This window comes from Ammospiza nelsoni, chromosome 3, assembly GCF_027579445.1.
Source record: "Ammospiza nelsoni isolate bAmmNel1 chromosome 3, bAmmNel1.pri, whole genome shotgun sequence".
NCBI lineage: Eukaryota > Metazoa > Chordata > Aves > Passeriformes > Passerellidae > Ammospiza > Ammospiza nelsoni.
The window spans coordinates 11,445,368-11,472,648 of record NC_080635.1 but is presented as its reverse complement, the minus strand read 5'-3'; the positions used below and the strand labels follow the sequence as shown (position 1 = coordinate 11,472,648).

Sequence of the window (27,281 nt, the reverse complement as noted above, 5' to 3'; positions counted from 1 at the left end):
GGATCCCATGCAGGTTCCTTCTAAAAGGGGAAATGCAGAAAATCAGACTACTAATGAACTGGCATGCCAAAATGTGACATACACATGAAAAAACAAAGCTACTCTATTTCTAGAGAATCATAACTAGACTACTGAAATATAAAGAAATTTCAAAAAGGAATGATCAAAGCACTAAAGCAATCACTATACAAACATATTCAAGACTGAAAGCCTTTATGCAAGCAATGCTGGAAAATGAAGGTTCATTTAGCCCATTCTTTTAGAGGTGTGAAAAGCAAAATCAGCAATGAAATAGCACACTTTAGTTCTGAAATGTACAGAGCATTTATTGCAGAAATCCAACTGTGCATTGGGGGTTTCAGTCTTGTTTAATACACACAGGGCTATCTACCTTGCAAATCAGCTTTCATCAATGCAACTTTGTCAGCAAAATAAAAAAAAAGCAAAATATAGTAAATGTTAGTAAGCAATATTGAAATGGCAGCAAACACAGAAAAAAACCATTCAGAATAAAGTGCATGCTGCTGTTAAAGAGAGAAAGAAATGCCATATAATGCAAACAAATTAATGCTAATAGCCATAAATCTTCAGGCAAGCCAAAATAAGAAAGCAGTAATTTGCCAGTATTTTACTAGAAATATAATGGTTAATTGAGCTGATGACATGTAATGGAGGAAAATTAAAAGTGTGGGGTTTTTTTTCTTCCTTGGATTGCTATGAATGCATTAACAGAGTAAATGCATGGCTGAATCCTGACTAGCCCTTTGTCATGTTCAGATACAAGAATAATTAGCACCATCATCCTCTGTGGTCTGCCTTTTTCTAGGCCTCTCTCTGTGGCTGGTGAATGAGGACTGAAATACAGGATGTGAACCACAGTTTACTATGAGCTCTCACACACATTTCACACCACAAGGAAAAATTTGGTTCTGGGATTATAAAATTGTCCCACATTGTTTTGGGGGAGGCACATCAATATCTGTCTGAAATTCCCACAGCCAGTTATTGATGGTAAAGGGGTAAAGTTGGTCCAAAGATTACATAAATAAATTAAAAATTGCACCCCAGAGAGAAATCCACATAACCCTTCTTTCCCAATAAACCTCCAAATATCTCAGTGTGGGATTTGCTTTTGATTTGCTGGTATTTTTAAAAAATCCATATCAATATGATTTAATTCATCTCCACGGCCTCTTCCTTTAAATGAGGCACAGTTCAATCTCTGAAGCAGAGGGAAAGCAGGGTACACTGCATCCAAGTCTTGGCAAAATTATTATTTCTTCTATTTTCTCCCCTTAGGACAACAAAATTAACAATAATAACAAAATTATTAATAATAATAATAAAATTAATAAGTATAATAGTAATAATAATAATAATGATGATAAAAAAATAATACCACCCCCATCTATAGCTGACTGCAGCAGGCAGACATTAGATAGTGATTTCTCTTTCTTTGGAGTTCTGAGCCCAGAAGTTTAAACATTTGGGCATTACATCACCCTTTCTTGAGCAGAGGATTATAATGACAGAATCCCCTAGCTGACAAGACACAATTTTTTTCTCACCAGATTCTGCTACTCGGAAACTTTACAAAGCTGAAGTGAAAATATCTGTAGGTGTTTAAATGTTATATATTCATGGATTTATTTACACTTTCGTTATGCAATGTTGAATTTCCTCATCTTTGCAAAAGTAGAGCAGAAGTCACAAGGACTTGAAAGTACATAAACTGCAGGACCCTGTAGGCACATTAGCAAGTGCATGTGAAAATACATATTTAGAAAAAAATATAGATATAATAAAAAGTGAGGGTGTTTTTTTATTTTTATTATCAAATTGATCCTTAGCACTCTTGGCTTATCTATATTAGTCATTATTCTAAAATTGCCATCAAGACTAGCTTGCATATAAGCATTTCTTTTAGTAAAGTAGGATTATTTTTCCCCAAAGAACAGAAGACAACTGTTTAGTGGTGGTAAATACTATGATATTTACCCTAAGAAGTTAATCTTTTCATATATAAATACTTATTTATTGAAGTACTAAGGTAGTTAGCAAAAATATGTAACATACCCTTCTCTAGCCCTTTTTCTTTTTTATATTCAATTTTTAAAATATTCTAATTTATTCAGTCTTCACTGCAGCTGTTTTAATTTACTGAGTTTGGGATCTCCTTACATTTGTCCCATATGAGGGCTTGCATGCAATATATATCACAATAAGCATTATAAACTGACACATAGATGTTTTACAATATATTATTAAAACAAATTTCTTATCTCACCACCAAGAATCTTCATGTATATTAATTCTGTGATTTTTTTCATGCAGTTCATAAAATACACAAATTGCATTTTATAGTGCATTTTTCTTATAACTATATAAAAATTATGGTTGTATCATATTTTAAGTGGGAAAAGAAAGTACAATTGATTTGACTGGAGGAAAACTGTGTTGACACAACCTGGCTTTGGGGTTTGCCATTAACAATTCAAAGAGCTAGTTAGCATATTTATCTTTCTAGCTGTTAGCTTCTATCTGTTCTACACATTGAAAATTTGTCAAGAAGGTGGATTCTGCCAAGTGTAAATTATATTTCATGTTCAATGATAGAGATATATCTTTGCCTGCGGTTGAAGCTTCAAAAGGCAAACCTTCCAACATGCCTCAGCAATACCATGGGTGACCTTGCTCAAAATGTTTAATGATGCACTTAGGACCGTCAAATTATTAAGAAAAACAAATATTTTAAGTAAAAAATCTAACAGATAAAATTAATTAGAAGTGCATTATGGCTTCAGAGTTTGACAGTTTGACAGAAGAAAGAAAAAGAGTAGTTGTTGGTTTGGTTTTATTTTTCCCCTTGATGTGTACCTGAAAGTTGGGGAATTCAATCCCATAAATCTGAAAACCAAGTGCCTCACTTCTCAGGACAGATTTTCCAGAACCTGATGTCTTAACACTGGGCATATACCAGCTGTCTTTGGGATTGAGAGTGCTGCTGAATAGCACTTCTGAAATTACATCTGCTGCTGTGTCCTGAGCTCTTTGGACCCAATGTCTCAGGGGACTTTCAGGGCTTACACATCTTACAAGTCTCAGGAGATTTCCAGGACTTACACATCCCATGGCAGGGTGAGATTGGTGCACAACTCTCAGCCCTCTAAGGATGGAGAACTCTCAGCCCTCTAAGGATGGAGAACTCTCAGCCCTCTAAGGATGGAGAACTCTCATCTCTGTAAGGATGGAGAACTCTCAGCTCTGTAAGGATGGAGAACTCTCATCTCTGTAAGGATGGAGAACTCTCAGCCCTTTAAGGATGGAGAACTCTCAGCTCTGTAAGGATGGAGAACTCTCAGCTCTGTAAGGATGGAGAACTCTCAGCCCTCTAAGGATGGAGAACTCAGCTCTGTAAGGATGGAGAACTCTCAGCTCTGTAAGGATGGAGAACTCTCAGCTCTGTAAGGATGGAGAACTCTCAGCTCTGTAAGGATGGAGAACTCTCAGCTCTGTAAGGATGGAGAGGTCCTGGCTGGACACAGCAGCAGAGGAAGGAGCAGCTTGAGGCATGCAAGGTTTTCCAAGGAGGCACCTGAATTCACAAATGACCTAAATCATCTTTTAGGTGGCAGAACACTTTTTTGGAAATCTGGATCAATGGTCTGCAAACAAAAGACTGACAAATGGGTCAGACATGAGGACTGGAAGTAAACAAGTGAGATGGAAGAGAAAACTTGCAAGGTTAAGGAGAAAGGTTGGAAGGGGATATTTCATTCCATGCTGTTAAATATTTCCTTCTGCAGGCAGAAGACTTTTGAGGAGGAAGCTCTCTGGGAGCCAGGCAGCACATCTGGTTTGACCAGTTTCTTGTGTCAGCTGATTTTGGTGCTAGAAAAAAAATCATTCTCTACCAAAAAGGACAATAGCTTTATGGCCTTTATGAAATTGTTGGTAGCTTTACTAAATCCACCAATAACTGAGTTGTGCCAGTGGCTTAGAAGGTGAATTCACACACCAGGCCTGTGGCAATATTTCTTTGAAGTACAGAAAATTCATTTATGAAATTACATAATTTCAAAAGAAGCTATGAAATGCATAATGGAATTAAGACATACTTTGACTCTCTGGAGGGATGGTGCAGGGATGAAATTGCTAAAACCATTCAGAAGGCAGAATCTAATTTTCTAAACTCAGTGGCAAACTAATACATATTTTTGCACTCCTGAAAGACATATGCAAAATTCCCATCTTCTATTTTTCTGTAGCTTTACTGTCTGTTTCTATATACTAACAATAGAACTTAAAGTATCTAACTTAAAGTAGCAGGTAAAGAACAAAAATGTTCCACTTGTCCAAATGCTCTGTAGGCACAAAAAAAGAGGAGAGAGACTTTATCCACGAGGAAGCTTTATCTCCTAAAACTTGAGGAACCCCCATCTCTCCTTGGATTTTTACAATGTCAGTTTGTATACTTAACAAACTTGATATCAAAAGCATTAAGATTTCAACTTGAAATAAATTTTATAATGCCATTTACACATATTTCTGTCCAGAGAAGAATGGCACTTGAGAGAAGGGAGAACATATAAAATTGAACATAAACACAAAATCCAGAATTATGTGAATAAATTAGATATGCAGGGACAGAAAATGTATTCAAATTATTCCATAAACCATAGTAAAAATAATGTGGGATCAAATGACAGCTGGAAAAATAGCTAGAGATTGACATTCCTGAATTAGAAATACACTTCTTCTAATTCTGTCCTCACTTAAATTTCATGATATACCAGATGAGTCAATAAGGACATAATACTTTGAGATAAAACATATTTGTCTGTTACTGATTTCAGATAGAGAGGTTCATATCAATACTAATTTAAGGAGTGAGCAAAAATACAGAAGATAGAAGATTGGTATTAAAAATTTTCATAAATTAGCCTCGAATTAACCAACTCAAAATGTCTGCTTTAAAATTGGAATTACTTAGTTAATGTCTCAGCAGTAACTAATGCCTGAGTGTTATGAAGATATAAAGAACTTCACCGAAGCTAATTGTTACTGTTGTTATCATTAATTAAAACACATCAGTAGTAAACAAAAGACATGTAAAAAAATCTTGCTATTGGGAAGTAAGGAACCTACATTTAACATTCTGAAGTTAACTCCTGTTCTCAGATTAATCTCTGTGCTTTAGGGCAGGCATATGCCTGTCCTCATAATACTAAAAAACACAGCCTTTATGTAAGAAGGGGCGAAGCAAGATCAATTAGAAGCAGGTAAAATATAGACTCTTGATATATGGAGTGTAAATATCAAAAAAGCCCTGCAGGATTGGCACAGTACTTTCACTATGATATATATATATATATATGTATAAAAAAACCCAAAAAACAACAAAACCAGCATATTAAAAAACAACAAAACCAGCATATTTAATACCTTCACATCCTCTCTCTATTTGCCCATTGCAGAAGAGAGCATCTGAGATGAGGTCAGGGAGGCGTCCGTTCAAGTCAACTGATGCAAGGCAGCCTTGGAAGCCCTCCTTTGCATGCACCAGCTTGGGCAGGGATTTAAACATTTCTTTGGCCACTCCTCCAATATACAAATCACCTGGTGAGGAGAAACAAATATTAGATACAAAAAAAGAACCAGCAGAACCTTTGACCCGCTTGATCTTCTGGCCTTTTTGTGCTGAACGACAGATACATCAAAAAAACATTCTTTGAAATAAATGTAGAAGAAAATAAACACTGGTAACGTGTAAGATACTACACGTAAGCATTTCAGGACTGTGTTTTTTCAAATGTAAATGTAGACTTCAAATTTGCATGGCTGATTACTTGGAAGTACTTGGGCAAGCTTTCCATGTGCCAGCTGACGTGTTCAGGAAACATGCATCTATTGCAGAGAGGAGAATTAAATCACAGAATCCCCATCTAGAAACTCATCTAGCACTGGCACAATTGTTCATATAATTTATATGTAATTTGTTCAATATTCAGGGAGGCTGGGCACAGATCATGCCAGTGGTGGACACAGCACAGTGAGATAAAAGGAAACAGGATCCACCTGAAGTCCATGAATCCGGAATCATCTTTCCAGAAGTACACCAAGGAATAAAAGATTGAGGGACACATGAAAGGAGAAACTTGGAGACACCATTGTTAAACAGCAGAATGATCAGCTGTTCCCACTGAAACTCATGTGGCAGCAAGGGGAGTTAGATGCCTTAAAACAGCAATATGAAAACTGAGCAAATGGAATTTTCTTGCCAAAAAATTATTCTAATGGCAGACACCTATAACAAATAGCTTGCTGTGATGAACCTCAGGCAACTTATTCAGGACTGAAAACCAGGGCTTTTCTCCCTTCAAGTAATTCCTAGCTCCGTGACAGACTTACTTTGGAAGAACATAACTCTAACTTTCCTCTTCAACACCTGAGGGAAGAATGCTTTTTTGTTTTAAAACAATTCAGGCTCTACATTCCTTTCATGTGTTGGGTGTGTCTGGCAGACAGAACAGTCACCTTTCAACCCAACATCACCATAAGAACCTCCCTAAGTATGCCTCAAGTGTCAGCCTGCAGGTTTAACCAGGCATTAAATCCTCATTGATGACTGTATTTTGTTTACCAGCACAAATTTGTGGCAGTTTATCTGAATATACATTCTAATCTACATTGTGCTTTCCAGAAAAACCCCCAGTCCGGCTGATTTTGGAGCCTAGGCCACAAGACCAGGTGCTCTAGTGACAAAGAGTGTTTCTGCATGACTTCAAATGTAAAATTGTTGATTTCCTAAGTGATTTCTGAGCTTTGTAGGCAGCTTTTTCAGAATGTACTATTGTCACTACCCCATGGGGCTAATTTTAATCTCCCTCTGATTGGTGTAAATCACAGATAACACCTTTTACTGCTTCTCCTGGCATATTTCTTCTTTGAAAGAGACTGCAATTTAGTGCTGTTTATAATGGTTTACAGTTTACCTGTGAGGAAATAACCTGAAATGAATAAATGTCTGTAAGACTGAGAAAAATCTTGAGTCACCACGTATCATCCCTAAAATTCAACATCATTTGAATTAGTGAAATAAAGAGAAAATGGAACATGCTTAGGAAAATGCTTATCAACATATAGAATTTATAAGCAAACCAACCAGAAGTCTTAGCAACCTTGGTAGCATCATATATTAAGACACCTCAAACTTTATCCATTCTATGTAAATAATTTGGAAAATAAGATCGTGCTTTCTTCTAGAGCTCTGAGGTACATTGTAAATCTCACAAGCATGAGATTAAACATAACAGATTAAAATATGGTGATCCATCTGTTACCACAAATGGAATCTAATTCATTCACAGCAGAAAGATTCCTGCATTTTTTCAATCTGCTGAACTGAAAACAAAGATAAAACACTTGTGTCATGATAAAGGTTCTTCATCTTTTTCTCAGCCAGGGCATCTATAGAGCAAAACCTTTCCAGTTTTCCTGAAGTTTTGTGCCTTCAGTCACTGCCAGCTCAGAATAGAGAGATAATTCATCTCAACTGATCCAAATAGACTTAAAAGAGGGAAACCATTCCAGAGAATAATATTAAGAAAATCACTTATATGATAAAAAAACTTAAACTTGATCTATTGCACATGACATGTGTAACCCCTTTTTAAAAATATACTGTCCAAGCAACCCTTTTTATTCTGTGATTAGTTACATCTTTAAAACCACAACCTTTCAGATTGATCCCCTGCTAATTCCTGATATCCAACTCTCGAACCCATTGATATTGCAATATACAGTCATGCAGTAGCTGCCAGTTATGATGGATGGCTAGCAGAAATCCAGGTCAGTGTGCCAACATATAAACTGGAACTCTGAATATTTTCTCCTGGAAGTATACACTGGAGCATTGCCAAATAGGTATCATGTGCAGTGAAGTACAATTTATTGAGTCTAAATAAGCTGCACCCCTACAGCTTACTTACAGTACCTTAAGAGTGCTGATAATTAAACTGATAAATTTATATTATTAAAGATACAATTTTTATAAATACATGACCTGGGTAATATTTCAATTTCATTGATGTCCAAAATACCTTTGAGTTCTTCTTTTCAAAATCAAATGTGGATGTAGTTCACACCTAAAACACAAACACATATCTTACGCATTGAGCAGCCATACTGACTATTAGACTTCACCTTTTATAAAGTATATAAAAGTATTTTTATGACTATGAGGTAATCTTCCCAGACTTAATATCAAATGTTTAATACCATATGTGTTTTGAGTTTGCTGCTGCTGGCATGAAAAGCACTTTCTCTCAGACACAAAATTTTGCAAAGCTCTGGAATTAAATATCAGATTTTTATTTTTGTTTTAAAGTTAGTTAATTAAAAAAAAAAAGAAATCTTCCATCTTTATCTGCCATCACAAAATGTTTGTATTGTTACTTTTATTTCAGTTAATCACATGCTACTTTCATGTTCGTCCCTATGAAGAAATGGTTTCCAACAAAACTCAATCCATTAGACTTTCAGGCAAGACAGGATTGCAGGAAATACTGTTAATTAAATTTTACGTCAAACATGTGATGACAGATATTCAGAAAAGATAAAAGATTTTCCCTGTTCCAACTAAAAGACATCAGAGGACTCAACATAGTGCAATACAAATTCCCTTTCTCACTTATGTAAGTGCAGCTTCACTACTGGAAATTTTATTCCAGAGCAAATCCCTTGTTGTGCAGCTGCCCACTTACAGGTGTGAATTACACACAAGTTATTTCATGAAGAAAGTTCATCAGATCAATAGTACAAGCTTATGACACTGTGTAAACTGGCTGGAGCCTAAATGCAACACTAATGCTACACTGCTACCCACTGAAAATGTGAAACCATCATTTCTGGAACTAAAGTTCAGCTGCTGCCTTCCTTGTACATGTTATCTTGTAAAGTTCAGTTTGATTTTTAAGTGTGTCCCTGAAAACATCTTATTTTTCTCATATTAATCCTGATTTTCTTTAATTTCTAAAGGAAAATGGCAAATTTACGTAAAATATATGCCAATTGTCATAGGCAAAGTGGCAGGTAGTAAAGAAAGAGGTGAGGTAATAGAGTGACCCAAGATTTCCTTCAGATCACTAGAAAAGCCTCAAATAAAGCAATTTACTTGAGAGCAGATCTCACAACTTTCCTCTTTTTCCTTGTATTCAGAGTCAGTGCACAGATATATCTTTTTCTTTTTTTTTTTTTTTTTTTTTTTGGAGCGGGAGGATTGTCTCCTCCCTTTGTTTTTCTGAGGCAAAAAGGAAAAAAAAGGTGTGCATGGCAGGCCAGAGGAATCAGCACTTTCAGAGCTAGACCTGCTCATGGCAATGATGGCACTGCTCAGTTATGCCATAAGAACTCCTAAAGAGAAGATTTTAGTGGGTTTAATCTGCATCTTTTACAGGTTCTGCAGATCCTCAGTTATTCCCACAGGATCTTCCCTATTTACACCTATTAATCTCTTTCCTGATTTAGAGCTGATTTGTGCTTTAACAACAAGTAAATTTAACACAGAAACAAATTGCTAGCTAATAAATTAACCCGAGTTCTCAATGTATTCATTATTGGAATCACACTTATGCAAAAGCACATAGAGCACCACACAACAGTGAGTCACACACAACTGTTGGTAAAACAAATGCCAAGTCCTCCTGTAATAGCTCATCTTTTTTTATCCCAAGCCTCTGCATTTCTTCAAAATAAGAACTTTGCAAATGCTAAACCAAAGAAATGTGAAACAAAGATTGAAGATGCTGTTCTATTTTCTGACTAGCTAACAGCAGTTATTAAGTGTTATTATCTGTCAGTAGTGACATTGCTGACAGGTCAGTTCACTGATTTTTCTCCTTTTCTCCATTCCTGAGAATTCTTACATGATATATGCTGGTGGGCAAAAACTATTAACTTCATTTAACAGCTACCATTGTCTTCAAACATCAGTAGAGAGGGAATTGTTTTCCATGTGTTTATGGTGGTAACAACATAAGAATGCTGCTCAGGTGTGACTGGTGCACCTGGACCCCTTAACAAACCAGCAGCAGTTTGATACAGAAGATTTGTGACATCAGGCAACAAGTAGTTTAGCCAGAACATAGCTGGACTTGTTTACTCTCCTAAATCTGAGTGCTTTGTGTACATATCTGGTGTTCATTTCTTGAGCACCTTTGCTGACAAGAAAGGAAAACTGTTAATTCAAATATGGCCCTATGTATGACTAAAATAAAAGAAAAATAAGGAGGAAATACAGCAGTGGAAGGAATTGTGGCTTGACTTTTTCATAATTCATAAAGACAATATCTCTGGAATATTTTTATATGCCTGAAAAAATGCATCTTCAAATGCATCATGCTCTCCAAGAGCAGACATTGTCTCCCCCAATCTCTTGTTGGGCTGCTGGTTTTAAAAGTACTTTCAGCTGTTGTCCTAATTTCTCTTTCCTTTTGGAAGAAGTTGCTTTGTCATGTTTCTAATGTCACATTGCACTAAATCACTACCATGGCTAGGATTGAGAGTGCTTCTGTGGTGTACTAGGGTGGTGTTACTCCCCAGGAAGGAGATGGATGGCCCTGGCATACCGTGGTGGATTCTGAAAACACAGCAGGCATCTCCACAATTCCTTCATATGACACACAAAAATACAAAGGAACATCTGGCTGTGGTGAAGCCAAGGTGTCAGGCACACTTTTCTCCAAATATGCTAGTTCAAAATGATCAAGCATAAAACAGCGTCTTCCCTCAGGCAGGCAAAGACAAAGGAGGACTGCAAAGACTGAGAAATGCCATAGGGAAAGTCTAATCTCAAAAGAAAAAAAAGTGTTCTCTTTATTCCAGTCCCTCCTAAAACAGATGAGCTGCCCTTAACACATCAATAGAAATCACTTTGTAGTATCTTAATAAATGTACTACAAACTTCATGGTGCAACTCATCCCAGGACGACCCACACAATCCCAACTCATGGTATCTTTAAGGCAACTGAATTGTGAAAATAAATTGCTCTATACAAGCTGAATATTTAGCACTGGCTGAAAGAACAGAAACCTGTTCTGGTGTCTGGTCACCAGACAAGGGCTGTTGTCTCAAATGGAAATGTCAGGCAGGCTTTCAGATGTCTTTGACACTCACTGAAATATGGGAGCCTACTTGGCCCTGATGACCTTCTCACCTCCTCAGCGTACAAAATCACCTTTTGCACCTTTACTTTGGGCAATAGGCAGAGAACAGTAGAGATTTTTATTTCAAATTTCAGTACACACTTTAGAAAAGGAACTGAGCCTGAATGGTGGGTGAGTGGTCATTCCAGAGTCTCTCCTCACCTTCATCAACCCTGAGTAAACATTTGCTCTTCGTTCCATATTAAAAAAATGTCTGCTTCTTAAAAAAACATTGATGAGACATAATTGCTCTTTTTTTTCCCCCATAAACCAAGAAGCCTGCTGTGATCATAGCCCACTAATAAACAGAAGAACTGTTGACAAAGGCTTAAATGCTGCATCCACACAGCTTCTGCAGCGCATACGCTCCAGCATATGGCTTTTCAAACCCCCTTTGCAGCAGAGAATATGCACTTTGCTGTGCATTCACAGGCCTGCTTGCTACTAGAGCAAAGCATGACTGGATTTTGTCTACCACTTGCAAGGCAGGGCACTTGAGGCAAGACATGAAAATGAAAACTTAGTGTTTTATGTCCACTTACTCACTTCAAAGAGTCCGTTCTGTAGTTTCAGTATTGATCTGTTGTTGATGTCTTTTGGTTTTGATGTGATTTTTTTTTTAAGAAAAATAGTCTTTTCAAATATTTTTCCTATTGGAGTGATGAATTCTTTCACTTTTAGACCCTCTCTCACCTAAGGAGGGAAAGGGTGGCTAGTTTACTTGTCCAGGCTCTGCTGAGGTATCTGTCCTTTCAAATACTTCAGGCAAGAGGCTGCTTTGTGATGTGACAGGTGGTGGCTTTCATCTTTCACATTCCCTATACTGATAACCAAACAAGGCAAAATGTTTACAGGCAAATGAAAAGGAAAAAAAATAAAGAAGCATTTCTAGGTTAGCAAGTCACTCTTTTGGGAAGGAATATAGAAACTGATCTTTTCACCCCAATTCTACACTGCTTTCAGTATCTTGCCTGAATACACCATTAAATGTATTAGGGAAAGAGAAAAAAAAAAAAAGAAAACACCAGCACTGAAATGCTGACATTGTGAGTTTTCTTTAGGCACACTTATTGGCACAATAGTGCATATTGTAGTTATTTGTCAAGAGAATTGAACTTTGAAGATATTTCTTCCTTTGAGTGATACTTTACTGTTCTTTTTACAATTTCACTGTAGCAGTGCCCTGTAGTCCACACTGACAGGAAAAAAAAAAAAAAAAGGCAAGGAGAATTAAGAGGAACCAGAAAGAATTTACAGTTTATAGGTGCACCAGGAACAGCATCCTTCAGTTTTCACTTGCCACCAATTCCCATGGCAGTCCACAATAAGGATACAGGTGCTGCTCTACCTCCAATCTCCTGATTCCATCACACTACTCAGAACTACATTGAAGACTGTCCACAGTTCCACAAATATTCCTCTGCCAAGAAACTATTCCTTATGCTCTGCTGGATTCATGTCGGTTTCTCGGCTGTTTAGGTGGCCTGGAAAGGCCCAGGGATGGCCTTGGACAGCCGACGCTTCAAAGGACGAGAAGAGGCTTCAGATCTTTTCTCGGTCTCGGTGTTTATTAATTGTTTATCTAAAAGATTTTCTTTCGGCCTAACAGAGGTCTGCACAGCAAGCCAGCCATGGGCACACTGAGAGCCCCCGGGGCGGTCACCTATCTTTATACTCAAAGTTACGTACACAATATTTATTATTTTTCCCCAATACCTTTTACCCTTATTAACCGGTGCACTTCTAGTAATGACCAATCCCAAAGTGCCACCATCACCACAGAAGATGGAGGCCAAGAAGAAGAAGAAGAAGAAGAAGAACAGGACACGCCCCAATCCCTCCATCTTACTTCTTTAGACCCCCCTGTACAGAAATCCTAAACCCTGTGTCTTACACTCTAATTAACTTATCCCTTCACCATTCACCCAGTGAAATCCTCCCATCCTCATACAGGTGTCGTCTCCTGTGTAGGATCAAAGTCCAGCCACCAGACACTTCTGGCAACATTCCAGGACTCCAGAGCCCCCCAAGGGTGGTCTCGGCCACTCTGCACCTCCGTCCTGAGGTGCTGAGATCCCACAGATTCACTGTCCAATTCTGCACTCACCTCTCAGTGCTCAGATTTCATTCTTATTACAATTTTCAACTCAGTTTAGTGCTGCTCAGGGATGACAGAAATGTGCCCATGTTTCACAGGCAAATAAAGCTGTGTCATGGGGAGTGCTGGTGTGTGCGAGAAACAGCAAACACAAACAACATCCTCAGGAGATAAGCATTGAATAGACAAAAGGAGGTATTCAAGAAGTAAGTGTTTACATCTGAAGACTTCTCCAGACTAAAATCCACCATTTCCCCAAAAATTCTGTTCTCAAAAACAATTATTTTCCTCACAAGAAACGGTCACATAAAAACATTTAACATTTCCTTGACAATAATATTCCTCAGAGTCCCAGTTGCTCTATTTCTCTTTGCTTGTTTTTACCCCCACTAATGACTAGATGAAGAGCACCGGCATTGAAAAAGATTAAACAGATGTAAAACCAAAGCAGTCTGCTTGTGCAATGGACTGTGAGCAAAGTTGGTGATGCATGTTAAATGGTAAATAATAAAATCTAATTGCCATATAAATGTGCGTGGCAATCCATCTCCCACATAATCAATGCTGGGCCAATTAATCTGCATCAGGGGGTGGCTGTGGTGCAGAGGTGAGCCATTCAAGCACATCAAATGTCCTTCATTTCTTTCCTGTTCTGACCACTTCTGGAGATTACACACACCTCAAAAACAGACAGAATCTAACAAAGCTGGCATTTGCATGGCACAGTATATTCAGATCTCCCTTCCTCCTGCTCTAATTTTTTCATTCTCTGCTTTATCAGCCAACACATGCTCTTATAGCAGAGCTTGCTCCTGAAATAGTGAAGAATTCCTGTTTCCAACAAACCTACTAGACCTCAGAGATCATCATCTGCAAAACTCTTCCTTTGGCTAGAGCTCCACATAAAGCTACCGACCAGCCGAGATGCTGGACACTCGTTTGGAATGCAGGCTGGCAGAGAGTAATTTTTATATGAGATTTCTTCTGATCAAGACAATCACATTCAGACTCTGAGGATATTCCACGGAGCTGCCCTTTTGCAAAAAGGATTGCTCAGTTAAAATACCAAGGTTAATGAGGGTTCACAGCAGCACATTTTAAGGCAAATTTAGGATGTGCTTCTTCACTCTGTGTATCTGTGGGGGGGCTAGGATGCAGTGGATGCATATTTATGCTAAATATGCAGAGGTTTTTGTAAGTTTTAAGAGCATCTATGTTTCCTGTATAATTCTTAACATAACTTTTACTTGGTGCTCCAGAAAGGCTTGAAAGAAATTCCACAATTACCAGCAGGAATAACCTGCATGTCAAACAGCTGTAGGAATGAAGGCAAATCTATCCAGTCACATAGGTATGAAAGACTGAGAACAGGAGAAAAGAGGCAGAAAACAAAAACCTTTTCAACATGAACTGATCTGACAGATTTTTGCATTGTTGTTGACTTCACAGTACAAGCTCTAGAATATCTTTATTTAACCTAGAACTACTGGAATAGATTTTCAATTTTTTTACCCCATCTTATAATTTTGGTAATTTGGATACAATTTCTGAAGGCTTAGCACTACCAAAATTATTTTCACAACCTGGTAGACGGCATTGTTTAGAAGCAGCGTGTGAAAAGTGGTAAAAAAAGGAGGATAAAGGAATTCCCATTGGACCAGGTTGTCCAATGACCTATTGTTATCTACTCCTAGAACTTTGCTACATAGGAAGATTCCAAAGAAGAGTTCTAAGTCCCTTGTTTTTCCTCTGTGCAGAGCCTGCTTTCCTTCACTATCATGAAGACAAAGCTGCATTTGCCATTGTCTACTCCAATAGGTCACACTGGGAAGATCTATTTGCTGTTGACAATACTTGGAACTCTGTATTTGGAACAGAACATTATTTCTGCATGAAGAATTCACAGCCCACTGGCAAGGTCATTGCATTTAGCTCAGGCATGATTATTTGAGAAATTTAAGCATTAATACTTGCTCATTTGTAAAATGTTCTGTGCTTCTAAAAGTTTTGTTTCCCTAGTGATAAAAATGTAAAGGATCACTGCTGTTGATGGAGACCTTGCAATGTAGAGAAAAATCATATAATGAGGCAACAATAATAATTGCCTCAGTATAAAACAACAGAGAGAAATATTACATGAAATTAAAACAGCTTCAATTTCCACTGCTGAAACAGGAATTCCTGTTTCATTATGATCAAGATTAATTTAGCTCAGCATGAATAACCTGCTTTGACAGGCAAATGAAATATCAATAGATTAAGGGACTATTGCAAATCATCAATGAATATGCCAGGCTAGTAGATCTACTGATAATTTAGTTAATTGCATTCAAAGTTTACAAGGATGAATTAATTGCCAAGCAAATCTTTATGCACATTGAAGAACTCTAATTTGATGCATTTGAAAAATCACTGGTGATACCAGAAATTAATAGAACTACTTTTCTTTCAGGTGCTTCAGTCTAGTCTGTTTTCACAGTACTGGACAAAACAGCAAATGGAAAAGCAAACATAGATAAAAGCAGCAGCCCTATCTCAAAAGAATAAAGGAATCTAGGGGCCAGTGAAGAGATACAGAAATAAAAGTAAAACAGACAACAAGAGATCTAGACAGGTTATTTTAATCCAAGTAGGCTGATTCTGATGTGTGCTCTAATAGGAATAGCATTTTTTGAGGATGCAGTGATATAACAGTCCAGGAATAACATATGACTGACAATGGGCTCTAAAACTGACATTTGGGAAGGCCACATGAAAGATGATGACAGTGAGACAAGTTGAAATTATGAATGTCAGTTCAAAAAAACAGGTCTGGACAAATGAAATGATGCACAGGCAGCAAAAGTTAACCCATAAATGCTGAGCTCTGCAGGGTTTTTTCCAGAATGGTGATTTCCTTCTAAAAATATATATATATAGTTAGCCCAATATCAAGATTAGGATGACTGCAGATCATCTTAGAGGATACAGCATATCTGTGAATATATTCTGTAATCTGTAAAGTTTCAAATTGGATTGGATACTGAAGTACTGAAACTACCAACTCATATAAAAGTTTGTAACTAATTGTTCCATTTAAAATAACTGCAGCAGTCTTTACCTTCTTGTTTGGTAAGAGTACAATATCTTAGGTTCTAATTTCAATTTATAAACAATTAAAATGCTAAAATATTTTAATTTTCTGATGGGTATGCCAAGGGAATTCTGATTGAATTTTGCAGGGTTTTTTATGCCTGCTGTTTAAAAAAGTGTGTGAAAGCTCTGGGGATTAAAATACTGCCTATATGTGTAGGAGAGAAGCAAGAGGAAGATTAAACCCTGGTAGGTAAGTAGATATAAAGTGTGCTTGAGGATGTCCTCCTCCTCGGAAGCAGATCATGCATCTTCAAGTACTTATAAAATAAAATAATTTCTGACAGAACTACAGTTTCCCATACCACACTGAAAAAAAAAATACGGGGAGAGGGAAGAGGCATTATAGACATTGTAAAACTCACAGCCTGAAACAGGGAGACAACATTTCTTTGGCAACAGAGAGGAGCAAGGACTACAAAATGGTTTGTGTTGGAATGGACCTTAAAGATCATTCTTTTTCAACCCCTTTGCCATGGGCAGGGATATCTTGCACTAGACCAGGTTGCTCAAAGCCCCATCCAACCTGGCCTTAAACATTTCTGGGGATGGGTCATCCACAGCTCCTCTGGGCAGCCTGTGCCTCACCAACCTCACAGGGAAGAATTCCTTCCTAATATTTCACCTAAATCTCCTCTTTCAGTTTGAAGCCATTCCCCCTTATCCTGTCACTACAGGCCCTTGTAAAAAAGTCCGTCTCCAGCTTTTTTCCAGGCTTCCTTCAGGAACTGAAAGACAAAAATTAAGTCACCTCAAAGCCTTCTCCTTTCCAGACTGAGCAATCCCAACCCTCTCAGCCTTTCCTCATAGCAGTGGTTATCCATCCCTCAGATCATCTTGGAGGCCTCCTCTGATCTGGCCCCAGCAGCTCCCTGTCCTTCCTGTGCTGGAGCCCAGAGCTGGATGCAATATTCCAGCTGGGATCCCAGCAGGGCAGAATCCCCTCCTGCCCTGCTGCCCACGGTGCTCCTGACACAGCCCAGGACACGTTTGGCCCTCTGGGCTGCCAGCACACGTGGCCAGGTTGTCAGCACCCAGGAGATCCCTCTGGCTGTCCAGGATGGCCAAGACCCCTGCCAGGGGGCTCAGAGACTCTGGCACAGAGCCCAGAATGCCCCTGTGGTTTTGATTATGACCCATGGAGCAAATTACCAACCTTGTATGAAAATCAGCAAGCCACAACAGTTTAGGGAGGATAATAGTGAAGTTATCACAGGGTGGAAAAGTAGATTTTAGGGTTTTTGGTATGGGGGTTCAGGAGGCAAGATGGAGGGAATTGGGTGTGTCCAGGCTTTCCCCTTCTTCTTCTTCTTGGCCTCCATCTTCTGCTGTGATGGTGGCACTTACAGATTGGTTTAGAGTAGAAGCTCACTGTCTAACATAGGTGATAGGTATTGGGAAGTAATTGTAAACATTGTATACGTAGTTTTTAGTATAAAGACATAACATCACCCCGGGGACAGGCAGAGTGCCTGGAACTGTCTTGCTGAGCTGATCTCAGCAGGTCAGGAGAAAATTTTTTATAGATAAGGTACAATGAACAACCTTGAGAGTGAGAAATGAAGAGCCCTGACTCCTTCTTCAAGCTCCGAGCTGGGAAAAGAGACTTTGGAACTCTTCTCGGGGTCACTCTGACCAGCTAGAGATCCCAACACCAGGTCACATCCAGCCCCCCATCCACCAGCACCCCCAAGTCCTTCAGGGCAGGGCTGCTCTCGATCTGTTCATCCCCCAGCCTGTGCTGACATCAGGGTTTGCCCCATCACAGGTGCAGCATTGCTCCTGGTCCTATTAAACCTCATGAGAGCACAATGGGCCAACTTCTCCAGCTTGTCCAGGTCCCTCTGGATGGCATCCTGTCCTCCACCACACCACCCAGCCTGGTGTCATCGGCAAATATGCTGAGGGTGCACTCAATGCCTCTCTCTACGTCAATAACAAAGGTATTTAATAACACTGGTGCCAACAAGGACCCCTGGGAGACACCACTTGTCACTGCTGTCCATCAGGACTTTGAGTTGTTGATCATCACTGGATGCAACTGTCCGACCATTTTCTTACCCATCATTAAATCCACCTCTCTCCAGTTTGGGGAAAAGGATGCTGTGTCTAACTGTGTCAAAGGCTTTACAGAAGTCCAGATAAATGACATCTGTAATCTTTCCCTTGTCCACCAATGTAGTCACTCCATCAAATAAATAATTTTCTCTTGTTTTTTCCTGTGCCCTTTGAGGCTACTCAGAATATCAGAGCACAGCATCAAGTACAACAAGCAAGAATTCCCCTCCACCCAACTTTTTCAAGGCCTTGAGTTGCAGCCATGCCAACCATCTGAGCTATCCTGAAAGCAGGACAGAGAATCTGCTCATGAAATAAATGAAAGGAAATTTGCTGTGTAACTGTGCTGGCAGGCTTGAGCTGCATTGCTTTTGCTGCTCAGACTCATTTGTCTTTACGGGTTACTGCTAGAACTGCACCTCAGCACACTTTGCTAATTTTCCCTGGGAGGAAAAATAACACAGTTCTTGGAATCCAAACACAGAATTATTTTCACTCATTTATTTGTCCCAAATTTATAATTTACCCATCTAATTACAGCAATAATTAGGCTGCAGGATGTAATATATGTGTTTCCACAGGTAGCTGCTGAAATTTTACCAGAGGTTATGCAGGGAACTGATGTGTGTGATAATGAACTTTCTGTGTTATATAGCCAAATCCTACACCCAAAAGGAAACATATATTGGAAATTCTCTCCCATACTTTTATGGCAGCTGTCTGCTCTCCCAGACAACTTCCATGCTGTGCAGGCTCAACAACACAATCTGTGTCTTATCTTTGTGCTGAATTCACTGTGTATTTGCAAAAAACCCACATACAGTGGGTTTCTTTTTCTAGGATGAGCTTGGATTTCAAAATCAGAAATCTGGTAACTCTCAATTACTCAGAATGATAGCAGGTTTCATACTATCTGCACACAATTATATTTTTCCTAATGATAACTCTGGTTAAGCAGATATAGTGATAACTATTGATATCTGGTTAAGCAGATGCAACTGATATCAATACACTGTTGATAGCAGGAAGTGTGATTTTGCATTTGCTTTGTTGTGTTGCACCGGACAATGAATTAACTGTAACTATTTATATTAGGAAAGTACATGGACGGTTTATAGAACAACAGAAACATGCCATTGCAAGAAACACAGATATAAAATAGAAAATAAGCAACTACACTAGATAATTTCTACTAAATATTAAGGAAGGGAAAACAGTAATGAAAGGTGATTTTTTTTCTCCCTTTTAGCCTGCTGGCTGAAAAGTATCAGCTTGAATCCCCTCCCAAATCAAACCAAAATTCTCATGATATGCATTGTGCCATATTTAAAGGAAGCTGACTGAGAAAAATGAAATGACTATTTCATTTAATTAATATTTAAAACAATAAAATAAACTGAGGCATACTGCTAAGAAAAGAGAGATGTTGAGGACCTGTATGTGCTAGACCAGTTTTAGAGAGGTGTTTGCTATATATTCCTGCACTGAACACGTCAGGCTTGTTATTCTTTCACTATCCACATTCCCTGGGTGGCAAATTATAGAAAATCACCTAACACAATTCACCTTACTCGCTTCAAATCTCAGTATGGTTTCTCTTTTCGTGCTCCTCATTCCTTTTTTTTTTTTTTTTTTTTTTTTTATTCCGAAGGAATTCAAGGTTAGAATGGATACGGTTTTACTTCAAAAGCGTAAGGCGAAAGCAGCATTTTCAAAGTGCCGCACACAAAGGGATGCTCAGGGATGTTGGGTTTTGCTGGCTGCTTTTTTTTGCTGAGCCCTGGCAGATGCTTTGGTGAGATCACAGCGCTCTCTAGTGCCTTCAGCGAGCACATGGAGAGAGCCTGAGCCCCTTTCCTTAAATAAACCACGGCACCAAGGACCCACCACAATCGCTTTGAAAAATACGTCGAATAAAATGGCTGTGTTAATTATCAGCTCGTAACAGGATTTTTTTTTTTTTGTTATTTTGTTTCCCTACCCATGCCTGATTTAGCTACTAGGAAAAGAGGCAAACATATTAAAGACATACAAATATACATAATTAGTACTGGCCATCTTAAGAATGTCAAGGAACAAGCTGGATGTGTTTTCTGCAGCATGAAAAACAATGTTGAAATATTACACAGTATCAATTAAAAAATCGATGATGCTTAAAAGAATGCAAACCCAAGAAACAGCGTGGAACAAATTTCAAATGCTACTTTAGGAATGGAGTGTGAGCCACCCAGAAAGCTTTATCAGAAATGCCAAGTTTTTAAATAGAAGAATCTCTTATTGAAGATTATGACATATCAGGATACTGTTTTCACAGTCTTTCTTACAATCTTAATAGCACTTTCAAGTGAGGCAAACATGTAAAATATCACAAAATCCAGCATAATTACCAAGGTCAGCTCATTATCTGTGACTCAGAGGCAGTTAAAAGAAAATTCAGCAAGGAATAAGCTCTTGATGGAATATTAATATCTACTTTGAACATCCTGGCTTTTGAAATATCATATTTCTTTGACTGTTATGAAATTTCAGTTTCCCTGCCAAGAGCCTTTTTAAAGAATGGTAAAATACACACTACTTTCCCCCAGGACCAGGACATATATTCTTATGTCTGATTAGGTAGTCATTATTTTAAAATTATACTTATACATCCCTTTAGAAAGATATTTTCCTCAGATTCAAATTAGTTTTTCAGAAACCCATCCATAGAACTCATTACTATCACTTATTTTAAAATATAAATATGTTTATAACAAATAGATCTTAAGAATCTAGCTGGATTTATAACATGTAGGTTTAGTGCCGGTAACAAAGTTTTACCCCACCTGCCATTGAAATTATGATGCATTACACATTACATACTCATTTAGATGAGTAAGTTATGCTACTTTTGTAACCTATGTTCATGTAAAAGTCAAATTTTTACATAGACATTGTAAGCCTCCTTTAGTCCATCAACTATATTTTGGTTTATATGGGCCGCTTTGTGTTATTATAACTTCTTATCTTTTTTGGGTTTTTTTAAATTCCCATGGGATCTTCACATGTTTAAAGTTGTACCTACCTGTGCAGAAGCACTTCTAAACTGGCATTGTCAGATTAAGATGATATAATCTATTGTGATCATACTGATTATTATAAAATAAAAGGTTTAATACAAAATTACGCAATTATACAGTACTGTGATTTATTCTGTTTATTATTCTGTAATGGCCCTCATTGTAGATAATACAAGAATCACTGTACTTACTTTTTAGATCTAGATTTCTGGCTCCTGCTGTGCTCTGTGTTGTGATTTTAGTGTCAATCTTTACAGTGTGTAGGTTGTTGGTATCCCTTGATATCATGACATTATGCCACTGGTTGTCATTCAGAGGTTTATTAGAACTTCCCTTGATGAGGTTGGCACCGTTTCCCAAGTCAAACACATAGTGTAAATACCTGGGAAAAAAGAAAAAATTGGAAAAGTTTCCTTTTTCTTTACATAGCAAGGGGACAATAATTAATATGTCTAATATTTTCTATTTGCTTGTGCTCCTCAGCAGCGCTGGCTAACCAGAGGACAACAATGAATGCCAGATGGGGAAGCAACTGTGATCCCAAGAAATTGCCACTCTTTTGGATGAGTTGAGGTGCAGTCCCAAGTTTCTGGAAAGCAACGAGCACTCCACGTACCAAGACATGCATACATACGTAGAGAGAGAGAACAAGAGGGAGGCTACAAACTAGCACTTCTTTGTGGTAAGCACCAGAGAAGTTATACCTATTATTTACTTTCATACATTTCAGCCATCTAGCTTCATCTGAAAGAAAGAGTCACAATAAAGCACATGAAGTTCAACAGGAAGAAACATTTATCCATCACATCTATCCAGTCAGAAAAAAAAAAAAAAAAAAATTTGCATCCTAAAATTTCCCGTGTATTCCTCCTGCACACACATTTTGAATGGACTGGTTTTGCTGTTACGCTAATCCATACATACCCTTTCACTAATTCAACCACAATGAAATCATTTCCATCGCCACTGTTAAAAAGTATCAATCCATCCAGGGAGGTGGTTTTGAACTGGAAAAAAAGGTGCATAGATGTGTACGCTTGTAGCGTGGCCAGTGCAACATAACTTGCTTTTGTTTTAAAGGTTACAGGGTCTGCTATGATGTTCCTGAACCCGAATCTTGCATTTAGCTCACAATAATCGATGTCTCCATTTTTACATAAGTCAATGTATGCCATGCCATTAAATGTGAGACTCTGCAGATGCCCAATAAAATTAGAAGGCACAGAAGACAGGTAGCGCCGTTCTGTTATTATTCCTGTTTCTATGTTGTGGAACTCCAGCCGTGTGTGATCGCCAGCCATTTGACCTTTAAACAGCAACAAGAAAACACGTGTTAGTCTCTGAAAGGGGAGGTCAAAGAGCACATCATGTGATTAAGCATCTGCATCATTTTCACTCTTTTCAGAATGTGCAAGGCCAATTGTTGTCTCCAAAGGGAATTCTCCCAAATTGATCCTAATTACTGGTAAATCCAGAATCCTTTCCAAAGCATTCAGTACATTTGGATAAGGCCAAAAGAAAAATTTCTAAACTGAAACAGTTTACCAGTGTACATTAAACTGCCAACAAAATCCCTCACTTTAGTTACACCTAACCAGATGTGGAGTTTTAGTATAAGAAAGGTGCAATTACTTAACACGAGGAACACAAAGGCCAATCTCAGAGCTAAACCAACAGTATCAGAGTCTCATGAAAGAGAAACAGAACAGCTTGAGGGATTTTATTCTGTGTGTTTTGCTCCAATGTGCATGACTAGACTAGCAGTAGGAAGGATTCCTGTTTCAGCTGTCTTGGGTACATTAATGCCAGTCCTGCTGCAAAAAGCCCTGTGTGGCAAGGGTGGAGAGCTGCTTGAAAGCAACTGGCTTTGTACCATGGGGATAAACCATGGGAGAAGGGGCAGAGCCCAAGGCATGGGCAGAGCAGAAAGCCTGCAGGAAGGGCACATGCCAGTGTTCTGTAATCCTGGAAACAACAAGGGAGTTGCTTACGTTGGAAAGGTGGCCAAAACAAACCCCACAGCTGCCTTTGAGTTCTCTCTGCCATGCCTGGACCACTGCAGAGCAAGGAGGCTGAAATCTGCTGACTACAAAGCTAATCTGGAGGAAAGGATCAGCACTGCCAGAGTACACTGCATACAGGTCAGGTAAATTGTTAAGCTAGTTATTAAATACATTACACAGCACATCAAAACTGTGTTCACTGAAGAGCTCCTTTTTCTGACAGAACACCAAATTTTTTTCCATGCTTATTTTAAAGAAGTAGGGCACTATTTTCACAGGGCTGATTCACGGTCACATTGTGTGGAAAACCAGCTTCTTATTACTAATGAATTTCACCACTTAATGTACCTTTTGCAAACCATTTTGCAAATTCCCTAGTTCCTTAGCTGTTTCATGTCTCTTGTGGAATACAAAGAAAGTGAAGAGCAGACTAGTCAGGCTGGAATAAATACTGGCATGAAACTGCTCTAATACAAATTCTCACAGTGGCAAAGCTGTTGACAAGCCAAGTTCCCTCTGTCCATCCCCAAATATTCTATTCCAAGAGTGAGTGTGAGCACTGCCCCAGGCTGGACATGTCAGAAGTGGTGCACAAAGCCTGGAGGAGGCTGGCACAGCTGTACCTCTGTAGGTGTCATAAGCAAGTGTCTGTGGACATGTGTGTGACAGGGAAAAGACAAGGGAAAGAGAAATGTCAATATCTGAGATATGCCCGGGGAGATGAATTCACGAGCAGGTTAAGCCACAGTACTGAGATACAAGTACAGAAATCAGTGAAGTTATAGGGAAAATAGCTCTGTAATTTTAATGCCATTCAGGCACAAAAATTGCTCTAATAATTTATGATAAATATTTACAAGTAGCTTACTTAGCTTTGGGATGAGTTCTGTAAGAGAACTTGTCATTGAACACCACCTGCACTCACAGGGCTGAGCACCTTAAACCCCAGGGGCAGCCTTGATGTTCTTGTTTCTAAACATCAGTTCTGAAGATACAATTTTCACTGAATGTATTAAGGAAAAGTGGGTTCTTCCATGCAGTAATGAGTCAGGGATCTGTCTTGAAAAATGGCAAATGTGTAATTTTTGCTGGGACAAGAGCTGTATGTTGGATCACAGCCAAAGAGATGAGGATCAGGTTTCAGAGAGGAACATTATATATTCCAGTCTTGTATCCCTTCAGATGGCATTCCAATAATGTCATGGCAAAAATCCACCAAGCTTTGGCCTCTAGCACAATATCCCTACTACATTAAATGCATTTCTTTCTTGAGCATAGTAATAAAAAAGTTCCAGAATCTGGGCTCACATCCCAACATTTCAGTTCTACAAACATGCAAACAGGACTTGAGATTTCACATAATGCTCCACAGGCTTTGTAAATGCAGCAATGAAGTAAAAAAGAATGTAGTTTGTACTTACAAGGTTGAGTGTTTGGGGATTTGTTGGTGTGGTTTTTTTTTTTTTTTTTTTTTTGGTCTGGTTTTGGTTGTTTTCTTTTTTCTTTAAGTTCATCAGATTTGTGGAAAAACATCATACAAAGGGGCAATTGAATTTCTGTTCATAACCATAGGCTATGCTGTTACCCAAATTTAGTGAATTTCCAATCATTTTTATTTTCTATACAATCTTAGACAACAAGGCTTTTTAGGGCTGGAAATATTTCAACTCTTCTGTGATGAGTAACTTCTTCAAAACCACTTGCATGGCTTCCAAAGAAAACTACTTATGACTGAATTATATTATGTTTCCATGCACACATCATGCATTTGTCAAAGAGGACCAAGCACAACTCACAAATAAACCAGTGGTATTTTAAAATCTGTAAAATTAGAAAGTCAGGCTGAATTATTTAATAGATTTTCCTGCAGCTTAAGTTTTCTGGATCTGATGGGGATTCCTTCATATAGGGCAGAGGAAATGGAATCAAAAAGGAAAACAACAGTTGGAAGGAGAAAGCTGGGATTTTTAGCAGGAATTCAGTTTACTTCCTTATTCTCCTCATAAAACGATAATAACTTTTCACATGAAAAATTAATGGGTTGTATTTTAACCAAATTTCTGATTGTGGGAACATCTGAAGAAAAGTTCGAAGCAGTTTAGAACAAGCACACTTTAATCCCATAAGGCAACCTTTTCCCTATCTTTCAGGAAATTCAAAGCTGCTACACATTAAATTCTATTAGACACATTTGAAATTTAAACTTGTAAAGGCTTTTAAAACACTCGGTGTTGAAAAAAACCCAAAATAACCCCACCCCCTAAAAATAAAACGAAACAAAATTTCTCACCACTTACACAGCAACAAAGATTTACTTTGGAGGAAAAGTGACATTCATGGAACTAACAGATTGCCCACATTTAAAGTTCCCTCTGTTTCTTCTCATACAGCATTTTCCTCCTCACTGGTGGAGGAAGCCACAGATTGGCTGCACAGATTCCTACAGGGAGTTTAGGAATTATAGAATGTCTTTTTCCCTCCAAAATTTTGGGATGAGTTTCTCCTTTTGGATTAATGACATTAAACATTTGTGCACTATGCAAATGCAGACAAGTTCCAGCTTGAAGAACTGAGAGGGAATTCAAGTCAACTGGCCATTTTTGGATGCGCATACTGGTTGTGGAAAGAATACAAATGTTGCACCAGAAAGCTGGACCCAGGTTATGTAACTTGCAGCATTTGTAAATTAAAAATCTGGCATGAGGAACCCAGGAATGATGCATTTGGATGTTGCACTGGATTTTGATCTAAACTATTTTCTCTATATTAGAATCTGCCTTGAGTAGCAGTTGAAGCAGCAAGATTATAATATTTTTTGTTACACTTCCTCCTATATTATCAAAAAGAAAATAAATTATTAAGGCCATCTGTATTCTTGAGAAAATGACCCTAGGCATCATAACATACACAGACTACAGTGCTGAAAGATATATGGTAATTTACGATTCTAGAAAATATGTTCTTGCAACTATATTAATTATTTTCCTACCAGTGACAAGACCCCCAGTGTTCTGTTGAGGTGAAAAGGGATTATTAAAGAAGTTACACTCCTCTTAAAAAAAAAAAAAAGGGCAAAATATTTAAGTTGTTACCATTTTAACAAAGCTTAGAACCAATGATAAAAGTTGTTTAATGCTACACAAAGCCAAAGGATAATTCTAAATAGCTAACAAAAAATTTAGGCACATTCTGCTGTGCAAGGAATAGGGCCAGAAGTCAGACAACATGCATGTGAACATTGTCTTGTACAGGGCAAAATAAATGTGTTCTCTAATCACATTTCTGATAATATAAATACAGAAACACATTTCTATCATCTGCTAGCATGCCTTCCATTTTTTTTCTCCCACCCCAACTGCTATTTAAGTATTTGAGAAAAACATGCTGCCGAATATATAATTATTGAGGACAGCTGATGCAAGATTCAAATCACAGTAGAATATCCTTCAAATGTTTATTAAATTCTTTCTTCCAGCAGTGGCTTAGAGTTTAGCCCTAACAATGTGTTGCCAAAAGCATTTTGCTTGCCTTCTCATTAGTGATGTATTAAATCACTTCTCTCCAATCACTGTATAAAAACATTCATTTAAGTCAGCACGAAGGTTTTCATTAATTTCAATAGCAGCCTTAGAGCAACATTAATAGCAAGTGTAATAACACACTTCTTGTAGCAGCATTCTAAGATGCATAACATGAATTTTGAATCTTACCCAGGAAAAAGGAAAAAAA

General features: G+C 38.1%; 1 protein-coding gene across 15 annotated transcripts in view; it reads right to left on the bottom strand.

Moving 5' to 3' along the window:
* Window positions 1-27,281, bottom strand: part of NRXN1 (neurexin 1) — a 682,260-nt gene that overhangs the window by 338,999 nt on the left and 315,980 nt on the right. For 14 of the 15 annotated variants that reach the window (XM_059468828.1, XM_059468830.1, XM_059468835.1 and 11 more), the window contains 3 exons: window positions 22,474-22,855; window positions 21,741-21,931; window positions 5,446-5,619 (listed from right to left, as the gene is read on the bottom strand). In XM_059468828.1, coding sequence (XP_059324811.1) covers window positions 5,446-5,619; window positions 21,741-21,931; window positions 22,474-22,855 — 747 coding nt within the window. Of the gene's footprint in view, window positions 1-391; window positions 416-5,445; window positions 5,620-21,740; window positions 21,932-22,473; window positions 22,856-27,281 lie in introns of those variants that run through there. The other variant, XM_059468847.1, reaches the window with a different exon arrangement.